General features: G+C 44.6%; 1 protein-coding gene across 2 annotated transcripts in view; it reads left to right on the top strand.

Moving 5' to 3' along the window:
• MYO5B (myosin VB) overlaps positions 1–16,938 on the top strand; it is a 148,148-nt gene that overhangs the window by 98,688 nt on the left and 32,522 nt on the right. For both annotated transcript variants that reach the window (XM_030237205.2, XM_030237204.2), the window contains exons 19-23: positions 1,222–1,433; positions 3,186–3,342; positions 6,584–6,823; positions 11,480–11,719; positions 16,586–16,670. In XM_030237205.2, the coding sequence (XP_030093065.2) occupies positions 1,222–1,433; positions 3,186–3,342; positions 6,584–6,823; positions 11,480–11,719; positions 16,586–16,670 (934 nt within the window). The remainder of the gene's footprint in view (positions 1–1,221; positions 1,434–3,185; positions 3,343–6,583; positions 6,824–11,479; positions 11,720–16,585; positions 16,671–16,938) is intronic.

The following is a 16,938-nucleotide window of genomic DNA, read 5'->3' as shown; positions in this document are numbered from 1 at the left end:
CCACTTTAAAAAATGTGTCCCCCCCATCCCCTCCTTCTGGTTTTGTCTAGCTACAGCTGGAGCACATTTTAGGGGTCCACCCTGGGACAATGTCTTGAGCCTTAGTCAATCATTCTTTGCAGAAATGAGTAAGGGAAATGTGCAGTAAATGCCTTATCTTGATGTGTGGGAGAGTTTCAGTGGCCCTGTGTGGAAAAAACATCGCACAGATTGGGACTTTTTTACCATAAACGAATCAGAAGCTTTTGCCACCTCACCTTACCAAAACTTTACTGCTTGCTTGTATGCATGTTTAGATTGCAAATGTGCATGCAAAGGTTTCTTGCTGTTGAGTAGCTCAGAATGTGCACAGCACTTTAGACAGGTTTTAATGTTTGATCTCTTGCTTTCCTGTGGGGTTTTGAGGAATTTACCCAATTGGGTTCCTCTTTTTGCACCCCGCGTTACCCTTGGCTGCAGAGCCTTTGCAGCACATGTGTGACTTTGTAGATCTTAACAATAATCTTTTTCTAAAAGAAATATTTTTCTTGAGGTGCTCTGGTGTTGCATTTCTAGTCTGGTGTAGTGGAAGGCATTCGTGCCCATGGCAGGGAAGTTGGATATATGTGAGGTTTAAGGTCCCTTCCAACCTAAACAATTTTGGTTCCTTCCAACCGGAACAATGTTGTGATTCTGTGATTTATTTATGTAAAAACCAACAAATAACAAAAAACCAAATCCAATAAAAAACCCCAAACCCCCAAAACCAGCCAACCAAACAAACAAAACCCCAAAACAAAATAAACCCCGAATAAACTCCTGCACCACAAAAAACCAAAACCAAGCAACAACAAAAACAAAAAAAAAAAAAAGCCAGACCAACCAAGCAAAAAACCCCATAAAACACAAAAAACCCAACCCAAAACCCCTTAAAAATTTGTGTAAATATATGGAGTTTAAGACTTAATCCTAGTGCTGCTTTCCTAAATGGGCGTATAGATGCTCAAGTGTAGTAAGTCTAATAATATCTAATAATGTCTAATAAGACTAATAGTTTATTATGTATAATAATGGAGTCTAATGATAACTTCATTACCCAATTAAGAAGAGATGTGAGTTAATAAATTTGATTCAAAGTGGTGTTTTTATGCTGTATCTACTGATCAACTTAGACTGAAAACAAAAGAAAAAAAAGTAATGTTTGCCTCAATTAAATATAATTTCCTTTATGCTTTTGAAAAGGATCCAGACAAGTTCCAGTTTGGCCGTACCAAGATCTTTTTCCGTGCAGGCCAGGTGGCATATCTGGAGAAACTGCGGGCAGATAAGTTCAGGGCTGCCACCATCATGATCCAGAAGACGGTGCGGGGCTGGCTGCAGAGGGCCAGGTACCAGCGGCTGAGACGAGCCACCCTCACCCTGCAGCGCTACGCCCGCGGGCACCTGGCACGCAGGTGGGTCCTGACGAGCCTCAGAGGGGGCCAGCTGGGAGACCAAGTGTGAGAACACCTCTGGCCACCTGGGTTTCAATCTGTTGCATCTTCTAGAACTTGAACTTGGGGGTTTCATATGAGGAGCTTTGGAAATGCTCTGCTGGCTTGAAAGCAAGATGTGTAATGTGCATGTGGGTAATGCTGTGGTGAGAGTTTCTAAAAAACCTCTAAAGGGCTAAAGTTGGGACTTATTTCTGGCCCCTCTATCTGGCTTTATTAAGGGGCAAGAGATCAAAATTCTTCACCTCAAACTGGTTTCATATTTGCGTTAGTTTAATTTCTAGGTGCTGGGCCAAGACATAGACATAGACCACCTGGTTGTAATGAGTTGACTACAGCACTCTGAAGGATTTCGGTGAAAGTGTTTCACAGAAATAATATTTTCCTGGGACTGCCTTTGGTAAAGGGCATTTGGATCAGCCAGGGAAGGGCTGCCTAGCTGGTATGCACTCCTCCCCTGCAGGGACAAGGTTTGTGTCTCCTGATGTCCAGGGGGAGTTCTCAGGATTGATTTGCTGTATCCTTCATAATGAGGAAAATCACTCCAAATCACTGGCAGGGGGGCTGTGTACTGTAGATAATGGAGCCTCATGTTAACCCTTTCTGTGCAGGAACCCTTGCTGGGGTTTCTGCAGGTAGCACTCTGCTGGAGGTTGGGCTGCTGGTGGCAGGTGTGGGGAGGATGTGAAGGAGGAGTGAAGCAATGCAACAGCATCCCAACACACTGGCCACCTTCCTTCTTGTGGCCCTTCTTTAAGCCAGACAATCAGCAGAACATCAGGATACTGGCTGAATTTGTGGTGTTATTTGTGATTGTGAAAAGGGTTGGTGTCAGGGAGAAGCAGTTGCAGAGTTTCTTCTGCATAATTTCTCAGTTCCCCTCTTTGTGCAGGGTTTGTAGAGTGGGATGGCATCTGAGTAACTACCATCTCTTTTTGGAGACAGACCATCCCTATTCAGGAAGCCCTGGCTCAGTGAGTCCTAATGAGAAACCGTTTGCTTCAATCAGAGGAATATATAAACCAATCTGATGTGGCTCTTTGTTTTGTTACGCTTTTCACAAAATAAAAGAAGTGGATCAAATTTCCGTATAATGCTGCATGATGAGAGCAATAAATGAATCATAAATCCAGCAAAACAAGCTAATTATCAAATTTAATGGAGGGTTTATGGGCATTTATTAACTGGTGTAACAGCAAATTGAACATGAGTTCAGCTGGAGAATGGGAACAACATGGTGTGGAGTTGACCACATCCCTCATTATTTACTGTCTGTGAATGGCTCGAGGCTCTGCTCAGGAATGTTGCCAGAGCAGTGCACACCAGTTTAAATGTCAAATCGATTTGCTGCTGTTTTCACTGAGTCAGTAGTGTGCTTTTTATAGTCAGGGAGGTGATGAAGCCAACCTAGGTGCTGGTTGGCGCAAGAGCAAGGCGGACAGTTCAAACCAAGGAAAACCTGGGGAATACTTTGATTTAATGCTGTTTGGGAGCAATGAGGTGTGTTGGTCTGTGATTCCAGTGCTCCTGGGTTCCATGGCTGCCGTCTGATAGCATGGAGGCTTTCCTAGCCCAGCTGTCAGGGTGGTCTTTCCTGAATACCATCAAGCCACATTGGACAAAAGATTTCCTCTCCCCCTGGTTCAAAACTTACTGCATCAGAAGAAAAGCTGAGTTTATTTTCCCTGCTTACCTTCCTCCTGTGCACTGCAGGCTTTTCCAGCACCTGAGGAGGACGAGAGCTGCCATCATCCTGCAGAAGCAGTACCGAATGCTGCGGATGCGCCGGGCCTTCCTGAGGGTCCGCAGTGCCACCCTCACCATCCAGGCTTTTGCTCGGGGCATGTTTGTCAGGAGGATTTACCACCAGGTACACTCCCAGGAGGGTCTTTGCATGAGGAAAGAACTTTTATGTTTACTTCTGTGGTGTGTTTGTTGTGGCTCTGTTGATGTTTCTGAAGCTGACAGCCCCCAGTGTTGCCAGAGGACCAAGGGTGACAGCAAGCTTTGCTGTTTAAAGCTGTGCAAGCAAAAAACATTTTGGCAGCAAGCACCTCAGCAGAGCAGCTAAATGGAGTTGGTCACTGTGGTGCCAGGAGGTGTTGTGGAGACGTGGAAATGTCATTTGGTCTAACCTATGCTCTGCTGAAACCTTCCCATCCCACTGAGTATGTGTCAGAGCTGCATGCAGGGGCTGCTCCTGGTAGGGTAGGAAGAGAAGTCATTTATTGATAGACATATCTCTTTAGTTAGGTCTCTCCTTTAGCTTTCTGTGTTAAACATGGAGCAGGGCACAAAGTATTTAGAGTTTCATGACAGCAGTGGTACAGTGAGAAATCACTGAATCCTGGGGTGGTTTGGGTGTAAGGGACCTTAAAGATCACCTCATTCCACCCCCTGCCATGGGCAGGGACACCTTCCACTATGCCAGGTGACTCCAAACCATGTCCAGTTTTGTCTTGGTCACTTCCAAGGATCCAGGGACAGCCACAGATTCTCTGGGAAACCTGTGCCAAGATATTGCCACCCTCACAGCCAGCAATTCCTTCCCAATATCCCATCCGTCCCTGCCCTCTAGCAGTGGGAAGTCATTTCCCTTGTCCTGTCCCCTCCTCACTTGTCCAAAGTTTTTCTCCAGCTACTCTCTGTCAGGAAGCTGAGAAAAGCTTTGGAGAATCTTCTGTCTACTCCTCAGACCCAGCACTGTGTTGGTGCTTACCTAAACTCATGCCTTCCTGGGTTGTGGGGCTACTCCAAGAAGTGAGAGGCATCAGTAGGGAAAAGCTTGTTCCTGGAAATAATTGAAATCACCTGGACACCTGGTGACCTCCCAGAGAGACCAGGGCTGTCCTTTGAGACACAGCAGCTGGTGATAAGGAATTTGTGCTGCCACTGCTGTTTCAGCATCTGTTTTTAAAGTGGAAGCTTCTGCATAGGGGGCAGCTGGTCCAGCAGTTAAACTCTCTAAGATTCAAGGCCACACAAATCTTAACAAGGTGTAGAAGTTGCCCTAGGCCAGGCTGCTCTAATCTGAGCGTCCTTAATCTCTGCAGCACCTGGGTATAGGTTTTAGATAAAGGTGCTGGTTCCAGTGCATGTTCAGCGACAGGTGAAGGGCAGTGGGTGATGATCTGTGGGAAAGGGCATGAACAGTGCCCACCCAAAATTTCTCTGTAAAGCTGAAATCAGTCCCCAAGACAATGCAGAGGGGTTTCTTCTGCCTCTCTGGGCATCCCTAGCTTTCCCCATTTATGAATTCCGAGTCTGGAGACGTACAAAGCTCATTTCACAGTTGTTCTTCACATGCATCCTTAATTGATACAATCCCTTTGTTCTGAATTAAAATTTGCAACTGCAAAGAAAGCCTTAGGGTGAAACAAAACATTTGTAAGAGAAGCTGGTAGGATAACCTTTTCTGAGACAACTTAACCCAAACTAATAACAATAAAGTGTCTTGTAATCTTCAAATTCTCCTATTTATTTCCTTAGCAGACTGAAGCATAAGGAAGCTATTAACAACATGCTGTTTGTATCTCTAAAATGCCAGCCTTCAATTTTAGAGAGCCAAATTGAACTGCCAATGACTGACAAGATAGCTTTAAATTTGAGGGAAGAAATTCAGTGCAAACATGCCAGAAACTTCATGAAAACAGATAAAAATTACTATGAATTGAACCCTGCTAGAGAACTAGCTGCAGACTGTAGTGAAAGGACTCATGGTTTTATTTGAAGGTTACCCACATGATAGGAAATCCCATCAGGACACCATTTATCTGCAGTAAAAATTATCATATTGCAGAGGCGGAACGCAGAAAAATAATTCTACAGATCTGTTCTGGTGATGTCTGATGCTGAGGGGACAGTGAGTTCATTGCTGAGTGTTGGTGTGTCTGTTAATAAGTGTTTGTTCTGGAGGATCTCAGTACTCTTCTGGGATGGTCCATGAAGTCACACTCGAGCCCAGATGTCACCTGCTCCCACCAAGTCCTCACAACCAGAGTAATATCCCCTCGTGTCACTGGCCAAGCAGGTCTTTACTTTGAGACCATGCAGGCTCCTAGGAGAGGTGTCCTGCCTGCAGGGTGCAAAACCACAGCCTCCATTTCCAGCCATCAGCACCATCATCTTCCAGGACATTCCTTGGAGAAGCCCTTTCCAAGGCAGCTTGGGAAGTGTTGAATGTTTGTTGCAGTCAAACCAGAGTTGCTGTATAGGTGACCTTCCAGGAATGGCCTTAAGCTGAAGGAAAGTGGATTTAGAGAAGATATGGGGAAGGCTGTGAGGGTGGGGAGGCCCTGGCACAGGTTTCCCAGAGCAGCTGTCTTGGGACTTTAGCTGCTCAGGGTGACCCCAAGATAAGTTAGAAAGTCTCTTTTCCCAGCCCGGTGGTCAAAGAAGGAGTCAGAACTCTTCATTTCTCAGTCTCAAGGTTGTTTATTGTATCTTATCTATAAAATTCTTTCTCCTGACTTGCCAAGATCCACTCAGCAGGACAGTCAGAGGCACTGTGCCTGCTCCTGGGGTGGTGTTATCTTTTTATACTAAAAACTACGTGTGCAATATTTACAGTTACTTCCCAATACCTATCACATATGTTAGACAGTGAGCTTCTACTCTAAACCAATCTAAAAGTGCCAACATCACAGCAGAAGATGGAGGCCAAGAAGAAGAAGGAGAAAGGCTGGACATGCCCAGATTCCTCCATCTTGCCCCCTGAACCCCCATTCTAAAAACCCCAAAAAAATCTATTTTTCACCCTATGACAAACTGATTATTATTCTACTTAGACTTTTGCGGCTTGCAGATCCTCATATAAGGTTGGTAACTTTTTCCATGGGTCACAATCAAAGTCACAGGTGTCTTGGTCTCTGAGCCCTCTGGCAGGGGTCCTGACAATCCAGGATAGCCAGAGGGGTTCTGAATTCTGACACAATTGGATCCCTGGAAGTTTCCAAGGCCGAGCTGGACAGAGCTTGGAGCACCTTTCTCTAGTGGAAAGCGTTTCTGCCTGTGGTGGATGATCTTTAAAGCCCCTCCAACCCAAACCATCCCAGTTCCCCAGTCCCACGCCTTCCCTCTGTTAACAGCCCCGTTGTGTCCGTGTTTTGCAGATGCTGCTGGAGCACAAGGCCACCATCCTGCAGAAGTACGCGCGGGGCTGGCTGGCCCGCGCGCGGTTCCGCCGGGCCCAGGCCGCCGCCGTGGTGCTGCAGTGCCACTGGCGCCGCCTCAGGGCCCGGCGCCAGCTCCAGGCCCTCCGCATCGAGGCCCGCTCGGCACAGCACCTCAAGAAGCTCAACATCGGCATGGAGAACAAGGTGGTGCAGCTGCAGAGGAAGGTGGACGAGCAGGTAGGTCCCGGGCTGTGCTGGGACGGGCCTGGCCCAGCCGGCTGCTTTGGGCCTTCCCGGGTCGTCTGGGAAGGGTCGGTGTGAAAAACGCCCATCGCTTGGTTTTGAAATTTTAAAAGGTTAAGAGTAATAAAGTGGTTATAAAAATTGAAATATAACTAGAGTAATAAAAATTTGAATAGTTGAGGTTAGGACAATATAAGGCAATAGAAACAAAGAGTTACGGACAGTCCGGGTACCTTTTCTGGGCAAAATAAACCCCCAAAAGGCCTCACGTTAACAGAGGATTAACCCTTAAAAACAATAACCTGTTACATATTCATACACCTCATATATGATGCATAAATTCCATTCAAACACAGGATTCTGTCTGGTCAATTTCAACTTCTTCCTCTTAATCCTAATGGTGTCTTCAGGGCTGAGCGAGGCAGGAAGAAGTTAGTCTCTTCTGATAAGAGAGCAATAAATTCTCTTTCTCTGAAAGATTGAGGTGTCCTGTGGCTATCTTGCTGCAAGTCTTTTCTTTAAAAACATGTTACATAGCATAGTTTTTATTTTAAAAGCATAATCTAAAATTATATTTAACATACAACTAAACAAATTAATACGTCATAACTTTCTGACACAACATATAAAATATTAATTTTAATATTTACAAAAAGCCAATCATAAAGTACGCATTTTTCACAGTCATGTTGGTTCAGCCAAGCATTTGTAAGGCTGGGACACAGCCTGCTCCAAGCTGCACTGGAATTGTTGTGGGGAAGGGGAAAATAGAATGGCAGTTTTGGAAAATGTTGCTTGAAAACCCAAGCCAGCTCCACATGGGGTCCAATGCCATGGGTTTGGGGCTGAATTGCTCTGCTGTGCTTTTTGCTCTGTGGGCACAGAGTGTGCAGAGTGTGTGCCACCACAGGTGCTGTGAACTGTGTGTCTTGGGAGTCACATTCCCTGGAAGATAAACAACAATTTGGGTAAATACGTTGTGTTACTAGACACAGCAGCTCTCCAGGAGTAAGGAGAGGGTGGGACGGTGTGATGTGACAGATCCCTGTGTGGCATGAGTTAATAACTTTACAATGACTCTTTGATCACAGGGGTGTTTTCTTTAGTAGCCATTTGCCATTCATAATCTGCAGAATATTGGTTTGATTTTACAGCCATAGCAGAATAATTTTTTCACCTACTAATGTGTGCAAATTACTTTGTTAAATACCTCCTGTGTTGCTGTACAAGGAATTGAGGGGTGATCATAAGAAATGCTGAGTGGGACCAATATCAACAGGGAAATTCATATCCATTTGTACCCTTAAACTGAATTTTTACAGGTAGGAAAACACCCTCTTCAGTTGGGATTTCCCCTTATTTGTAGCCCCAGTTTGTGATGATTCCAGTTTATCATTCTGAGATGTTGTCAGAGACCCTTGTCCATCCCACATAGCTCCTTCCCCACCTGAAATCTCCTCACCCCAGTAAGCCAGGAGAGGTCCTGTGCTGGGGGGGATGACAAGTGGCTCTGTGCTGGCTCAGACAGTGCAGAGTCAGGACACACAGGGGTTTGCATTGCTGTGGTCACCCTCACTGCAGTGTTAATTGGCTGCAGTGCATTAACTGCACCCAGACCCTGGTGCTTAATTTTAAAATGCCTGCTTCCATACTTAGATTTTGCTAGCAGTAGCTTAGGAATGGGAAATTCTTGAATAAGGTTTGAAAGGTATGACCTTTCATCCAGAAGGTATTTTGGTGGAATTGAATAGGAAGAGGCATTCCAGGTCGAGATAATTCTGGCTGAACTCATGCAATGAGTGTGAACATCAGTGTTGGATCTGCTGAGCAGCTGGACTTGACACTGGAACATCAGTAGTATTTTACAGTTTGTATTTTTCCCTATTTCCTTGCTAGGGGAAGTATGGCAGTGGAACAGTAAAGGCAAAAAAGCAATATTTGGTTAGCATTGGCTTTCCTGTCATGGGTTATGAAAGCAGCAGAAAGATCTGCTTTAGGGAAGGAGTCATGGAGAGCTTTTAACCAGGCAGAAATAATGGTCTTGAGCTCATCGTGATCTTCCTCAGTCTCTCCACAGGCCATTTTGTAGGAGTTTCTTTGATGCTTTCTGTGTAGCCTTTGCAGGAAAGAATTCCTGCTCTGGGTTACTTGCGGTGGTCTGTCCAGAGAGCTGAATTTAACCATCCTTCCAGGGCTGCCGGGTTTCCGTGGGATGCTTTGGAAGTGCTAAGGAGCACCTTTCCAGCAGATTCTCTTTTCAGTGCACTGATACTTTTTTTCTGGCACGGTGTGTTTGCAGTATCGTAGTTTCCCTGAAGGATCTTGCTTTCAGTCCTTGCTAATCTATAAAAACAACCTTTGAAAATACCAATTAACTTTACAAGAAAAAAAAAAAAAGCATATAGCAGGTAACCTGGAGAGCTGCAGTTGTGTTGTGTTTTTTGAGTAGCTGTGGAAGAAAATGTTTCTATTTCTGCTACTTTAGCTCATGCATGAGTAGAGATGCAATCCTCCGTGTGCCCCTAAGGAAGAGATCTTTCTTTGAAAACATTAAAACCTATTATTGTATGTCAGCCTCGGCTCAGATGCTCTGGCATCTGTAACTGGAATCATTTAATTATGTTTTTTAATCGCTGAGGGATATTTTGCCCACAGAAGAAAGATTTTGATCTATTTTGCTGCAAAACATCTTCACTGGAGCACTTTTTTTTCTATTTACATTGGACCAATTCTTTCTCTTTTTTCTTCCTGGGTTTTTTTTCCTTCAGGTAATTTTCTTTAAATCTGTTGGAATTGCCTGAGACACTTACAGGGCATGTGCCTAATTTAATATTGCATGTTCTTGTAGCCAATATTTAGACATACTGTGAGCTCTCTACACTGTCTCTGCAAGCATCACTACTATCTCTGTGAGCTTTTTTGTGAAAAAAACTAGTTTGTGTAACAAGCTGAGGAATTTTTTACATCTGCCTTTGGTAGCAAAATAAATAAGGTTTTTTCACAGAGCCCAGGTTGAAACCAGGACTGTCTCAGATCTGCAGGACTGGATAGAGCTTGAAAATAAAGCAAGTTCGAGTTTAACAGGGTCTGTTGAGTAATCTCTGATTGCAGTGGAGAGCAGCCCAGTAAATGCTTACTTATGTCAGTAATTTTTAATAAAACACCCCAGAATCATTCCTGTACATTTATCTTGTATTTGGCTGAAAACCATTGTTGGGTGCTGTGTAAAACCATATACACAAGGTTCTGAAAATGCATTTATTTGGAAATATCTTCAGAACCCCTGCTCTGGAGCCAGCCTGGCCCAGCTGGGGCTGTTCCCCTGCACAAGAGAAGGCTCCAGGGACACCTCAGAGCCCCTGCCAGGGCCTCCAGGGGCTCCAGGAGAGCTGCACAGGCACTGGGCACAAGGCATGGAGGGACAGCAGCCAGGGAATGGCTTCCCAGGGCCAGAGGGCAGGCACAGATGGGATACTGGGAATGAGGAATTGCTGGCTGGGAGGGTGGGCAGGCCCTGGCCCAGGGTGCCCAGAGCAGCCTGGGACTGTGGAAGGTGTCCCTGCCCATGGCAGGGAACATGAAGTCCCTTCCAGCTCAAATCATTCTAGGATTCTATGAAATGCCTTTGGTCATGCAGAAATTATAATTTCCTAATATGATACGAATGCTGAATTTTGATGTTCATTAATAATTCATTACTAGGGAGCAAAAGGAAAAAAATGTTAATATGCCTCATTTACTTGTTTTTTCCATTTGAGATGTGTTTTTATCTTGCTTCAGAGCACTGAGATGCAGTGAGAGGGAGTGCTTTGGGAGGTCACCTTAAGAAAGGCCAGAAGGATAATCAGAGCAACTTTAAAAACCAGAATGCATGTTAAGTTTCAAAATGCTTTGTGTGGTATCAAGATTATCTCACCAAAGTCAGCACAGCTTTTGTAGTAGGCTTTTAATGAAGCTCTAGGTCTTTGGCCTGGGGATACCTAATACTGATGATGTTTTATTAGTCACAATGTATTGCCCATTGGCTTTCATTTGGAGCCCACAATTCAGCGAAGTCTGCTGAATTTTCAGTTCTCAAAACTGAGGAGAAAATCAGTGCTAAGTGCTAGAAGTGAAAACCTGAGCAAATGAAAGGATAGCTGAGCTGGCGCATGACTTGAAACTGGAGTTTGGGGAGCTCCTTGTGCTTGAAGCTGCAGTTCTGCGTTGTTACTCCAGGTTTCTGCAGGCATGAGGTCAGGAATAGCAGGGTAAACTGCAAAAGCAATGCTACAAAGCTCCAGCTCCCCAAAACTGCAAACCAATCACATTAAGCAATGCTGTTTGGAAGCTGTAGTAGAAGTGTAGTCTTGTGGTTTGGTTGCCAGTGCTACCAAGAGTTAGTTGCCTTTGCTCTGAGTGATATCAGCGTAGTATCAGTTTGACAAATGCTTCTGTAATCATTGCCAAAATATTATTGAGCTTTTGTCACAGTTTAGAAATAGCTTTTAACTTTATGGGCTTCATTAGCATATGCATGGGAACATTTGTTATTGTGGGTCTGTCACCCACCATGCTTGAGGGTTTGAGTGGTTACTTTTGTAGAGCATCACTGCATGCATTGATGTCACTTGTGCTCTTGTGTTCTTCTTTCTGGGATGCTGGCTGCAGAACAAGGAGAACAAGCTTCTGAATGAGCAGCTGTCCATGCTGACATCAGCCCACTCCTCCGAGGTGGAGAAGCTGAAGAAGGAGCTGCAGCAGTACCAGCAGACCCAGCAGGGTGATGGCAAGCAGCTCCTCAGCCTGCAGGAGGAGACTGAGCGGCTGCGGATGGAGCTGGAGAGGGCTCACGGGGAGAGGGAGGTCCTGGAGGACAGCCACGGCAAGGAGAGGGACCTGCTGAGGAAGGTATATCTGTCTGTCTGTCTGTCTGCCTGCCTGCCTCAGGGTGTCTCCTGCAGGTGGCCACGCTGGTGAGAGCTCGCTCTTCACAGCTCTGAAGGGGAGTGTTGCTCTTTGAGTGTTATTTCTGCTGCTGAATTCCCCTAGGATTTACCTTCAGCCAGCTCCTGGGGCAGGACAGGTGGACATCCCTGCAGGAGCAGTGGCTGCCTTGTGTCAGGACACCCCTTTCTGATGCCTTTTGTTCTGCCAACCACAAGGAAATGCCCCAAACCCAAATACATCCGGAAAACAGGATGCCTAATAACCATGAACATAATGGAATCACAGAGTTGTAAAGGTTGAAAAAGACCTGTAAAATCACCAAGTCCAACCATCAGCCCAGCACCTCCATGTTCAGCACTAAGCCATGTCCTCAAATGCCACATCCATGTTGTTTTTGAACGCTTTCAAGGCTGCTGACTCCACCACTGCCCTGAACAGTCTGTTCCAATGCTTTACAAGCCTTTCAGTGAAAAAGTTTATCTAATATCCAACCTAAACCTGCCCTGGCACAACTTGAAGCTGCTTTTCTTGTCCTGAGATTCATGTAAATGCCAGAGCTTCATGTGTATACAGTGATTCCTCATGGTGTGTAATGCAAATTACTGGGGAGGTCTGTCACAGCTGCTGGGAAAATTAGGAAGGTGTAAATATTCCTCACCCCAGCCCAGGATGGGACACAAGGCTCAGTTTCTGACATGGCTGGTGTTGTATGTATGCACTTAGCGTGACCTATGTGAGGACCAACTTCCTTCCCTTAGGAGAGGCACTGCTCCAGCACCAGCTGCTGGTTGTTACAGGCTTTTATAGCATTTGGAGCTGGGATATACACAAAATAGATTCATTTTTTTCTTCCTCCTTCATGCAAACCCACAGAATATCCTGGTTTGGAAGGGACCCACAAGGACAATCAAGCATAGCAATCCTGTTCTTTATATCTTGGAGAGGGAGTGGTCCAACACTGCCGCCATTGAACAAGAAGGCATTCCAGTGGGAGGAAGAGATTTCAGAGTGTAGAGTTTGATTTGCAAATTGCAAAGATGGACTTTTGCCCTGAATTTCTTCACTGATCAGATTAATTCTGAGTAACACCCCTTCTCTTAACCTGAGGCACTGAGATGAAAGTTCAGTTCCCTTCTACAAATGCTTGTGGCTGCTCAAGTTAAATCCCTGATATCTCTTCTGCACCAGAAATTGAATTGAATCTTTGATCTTGCTATAGGAAAGAATTTAGGGGTTTTCTACTCAATAAATTGCAAAGAAAAAGCTGTTTTGCAGCTATTATTCTAGAACAGTACTTGGTGTGTGACAACCTGGAGGAGTCACTTTTGGAAATTAAAAAAAAAAAAAAAAAAAAAACAAACCTGGAATTAGCTTGTTATTATTACAGTGGAAGAATGTCCTTATGAGGCTCTTCTAGTGCACTTCACACAGCACCACTGCTGTGGTCATCCTCCCCTCAAGGCTGAGCCCTCAGGTGGTGGGTCTGGCTGAGAAGCTGTGGCGAATTACTGTGGTCAGGGTGATTTACCCTGAACATCTGGCATGACTAAAATGCACTTTTGGGTGTGATTCTCAAAGAGATGAACAGTCTGTACACTTGCTGTCCTTGGCTGGACCAAGAGAGCTGCCAGGTGACCACTTGCCCCACTCCTTGTGCTTGTGGTGCACCACATAGGGACATGTGAAACCAGTGATTTCCTTTTAAAATTATAAGATTCTTTTTGGCACAGGGCTCTGTTCATTAGCTGGGTGCAGCACATCCTGAAAGGATGCCTGATTTTAAGGGTGATGCAGCTGGGGATAAACTGTGTCTCTTTGTTCTTGATTGCAAATCGCCTTCGAGCACTTGGATGGAAGGTTGGATTAATTGCTGAAGAAATGCTTTTAAAAAGCATGAAAACAAAGCAGAAGCTTTCCCTTGTTGTAAAAGTGCCTATAGAAGAGCAAATACTGTGCATTTCACCATGAAAATAGATGGTTTAATTATAAAACATTTCTTATGGTGCAGGCTTCTATTTCTGGCACTAGCTTTACATTGCTCCCTTCGGTTCCTTGTAAGTGGGAAGATAGAGGGGACCTGTTTCCTTCCTGAAAATATTAATTTAACCAGAACACTTCCCCCAAAAAATTCTGGGATGAGATTTTTGAATTGTTCTAATCTGCTAGGAGCTGGGAAGCATTATGAAACTAAATTCAGGTGAGAAGCAGTTTCCGCCTTCAATATCACGATGACACCATGGGCATGGTTGTAGTGGGACAGATTCTCAAAGACATCTCATTTCTCAGTGAGACTGAGATGAGCCTTTAATTTTTCTGAAGCTCTTGCAAATCCATTTCAGTTACGATTCAGTTACTGAAAAAAAGTCCTTTAATCTTTTCATCATAGCTGTTCTGTCCAACTCCTTAATTTTAGAACAGGTCTTCTTATTTAATTTCATGATTAAGTTTGAAACATCTGGGTAAGTACCAATAGCTCCTTCCAGGGCTTTTGGTAGCAGCTATTCTTCTTGCTTGGTGAGCTAGGATAATTCACAGCCTGGCCAGGAATTTCATTAGGAAAGTGCCAAATGCCATCATCCTTTCCTAACAAGACTGGGGAAGGATGGGAGCCAGACCTTATGAGCAGGCTGTTCCAGGGAGACACCTAGATAAGAGGTGCAGCTATCACTAATGCTCCCTGCTCAGCATCTTCCACAGAAATCTTTCAAAGCAGATGCTCTCACATTTGAGGCACCTCCAAAGATCTGTTTCCTGTGGAAAGAGAAGCAGGAGGTAGAAAAGTTGTCTGTGTAGGTATCTGGGATGGAGTTGGTGCTGCTTTGCCATTGTGTGGCCTGCTCCCTTTGCCTCTCCCTGTGTGTAGTGGACTGTTCACATTCCCACTGGGCTTGGTTACACACAGGTTTTGATCTCTGAGCTTGTTCCTGTTTCATGTAGAAACAGGAATGCAGAAAACACATCCAGTGGCTTAAGAGGACATCTTAAAAATATCTCTATCCAACCTAAAGAAATTTTAAAATCTGGGAATAATTTTTGAGGATTCTCTTAAGTCTTGCTCTTCCAAATATCCTCTCAGCACAGTTGAGAATACCCAAGATTTTAGTCCAGTTTTGTTTTCCAACCATCATAGCTTTGGGTAGAGAATTCCTTATCAGCACCCCCCAAAAAAGCATTAGTAAAATAATCCCACTGTCTTTAATCTTTTCCTGATGGGAGAAACAAGTGGAGCTCCTTGCTGTCCCATTGCAGCACAGGTTTTCCTTTAATTCCATCACTCTTTTACATCTTCTCCAATTTTTTAAGAATTCTTCCTCTCTTGAAGACACTAGTGCTGATCTAATGGCAGATGTGATTTATGGTGAAGGAGTGCAGTTGGTTTTGGTACAGAATATTAAAATCTTGGCTCAGTTCACAGCATTTAAAACACCAGTAGCTCTGCATGCTTAAATTGTGGGGGTTTTCACTTTCTAGTTGTACATCCAGACTCCAGCCTTCTAGGAGAGGTGCAGACAGATGTAATGCAGACAGCTGGAGTAAATTAACGGGGAGAGTAATGAGTGGGGAGGTTTTTCAGTATGTGCATAGAACAGGACTGATTCAGTTGTGACTTACAAGAAAATATTGACTGTGCTTTTGTCCTCATCATTAGCATGTATCTGGCGTAGCCAGTGTTTGATAAAATGCCTTAATTTGAACATGCTTGTGTGGAAGACCGAAATCTGCGCTAGGAATGCACGCCAGCTGGGCTGCCTATAAATTTAATCTAGTGGTGACAGCAAAATTGTTACTCTTGGGCTCTGGAAACTCTTATTATGGTGTTTACATTGTTGTTTATCGTTGGTGCCTTGAGATCCTTCTGCTGTGTGTAGCCGTTTCCTAAGCAGTGGCTACAGGAAGTGAAGGAGCAGGCATAGGGGATGACATGTGTTGGGATGATGTGTGTTCTCCCCCTGACAGCAGCAGAAGGAAGAATCATCCTGCTTAGCTGTGGCAGTGTATTTCACTTGACAATATGATGGTTGTGTGTTTTGAGATAACGCTGTTGAATGCACCAGAATTCAGGAAGCTGAATAATGTTCCAGGAGTAGTTGCTGTCAGCATCAGTCCAGCCTTGCAGTTGTGACAAGTGAAAATGGCATTTTTCAGGATTTAGTTCCTGCTCTCATTATTTTTTATGAGGCAATTGTTGTTAATAGCTGCTAAATATGCTGCTGTTGTATTGCCAAGAGCCCTGGTACATGTCATTCCTCGCTGTACCAGAGGTTCTGTAGTTGTGGGAAGCACTGAAGTGAGTCATCGTGCTGCATGGATTGGATACAATAAAGTTAAAAAAGCTTGATCTATTCACTCAGCTCACATTCTCTGTGTCCATCTCAGCTCCTGAAGTGCTACATCTCTGGGAACAATCAGCAGATTTATTTCCCCATCAGCTGTGACTTGGTGCTGTGACTTGAAGACAATGATGAAGCCCATTGAAATCTAAAAATAAACCTCTGATTTGATGACCTGATCACTTCCAAGAGCTTTGCCCCTGCAGTTCGTGGCCACCAAGTCCAGCTGCTGAGTGCTTTGTAAGATTCTGCTGAAAACATTGATTTAAGGGAGAAGTGCACTCAGGAAAGGGAAAGTTATTCGCTTTTGTAGCAGTGCATTTCTCCTGTGTTTCTGCTACCAGTGTACAAAGGATAAGTGGCAAAGCACAGGGGAACAGATCTTTTAAAGAGCAAAGGGAGGCTGAACAAAGCCCCCTGTCTCCTGCCAGGTGAAATTAATCCCTGCAGGAGCCCTGCCCTGCAGCCAGCAGTAACTCTCTGCCTTGTTCCCTAGCGTATCTGCGACCTGGAAGAAGAAAATGCTCTCCTGAAGCAGGAAAAAGAGGAGCTGAACAGCAGGATCCTCTGTCAGTCTGAAGGTAGGAAACACTGCCTTTGGCATCATCATGCCTCCCTTAGACAAGGGCTTAATCTTCTCTCCTGAAATTAATTTTCCCTGCCTCAAAATGTGCTAATCTTCCTGTGACCCTTTCCTGGTGGCTTTTGTCTCCATTTTGTTGTGCAGGTAGTTCTGTTTGTGCTGTCCTACAGCATGAACAGAGCTACCTGCACAACAGGTAAGGCAGAGGCCAGTTTAATTGGTGAAATACAGAATAAAGTACCTAGCAAGGCTTTTTAGTTCAGTCG

This window comes from Serinus canaria, chromosome Z (genome assembly GCF_022539315.1).
Source record: "Serinus canaria isolate serCan28SL12 chromosome Z, serCan2020, whole genome shotgun sequence".
NCBI classification, from domain to species: domain Eukaryota; kingdom Metazoa; phylum Chordata; class Aves; order Passeriformes; family Fringillidae; genus Serinus; species Serinus canaria.
Note: the sequence above shows the minus strand (reverse complement) of the source record. Positions and strands in the feature narration are given on the sequence as shown.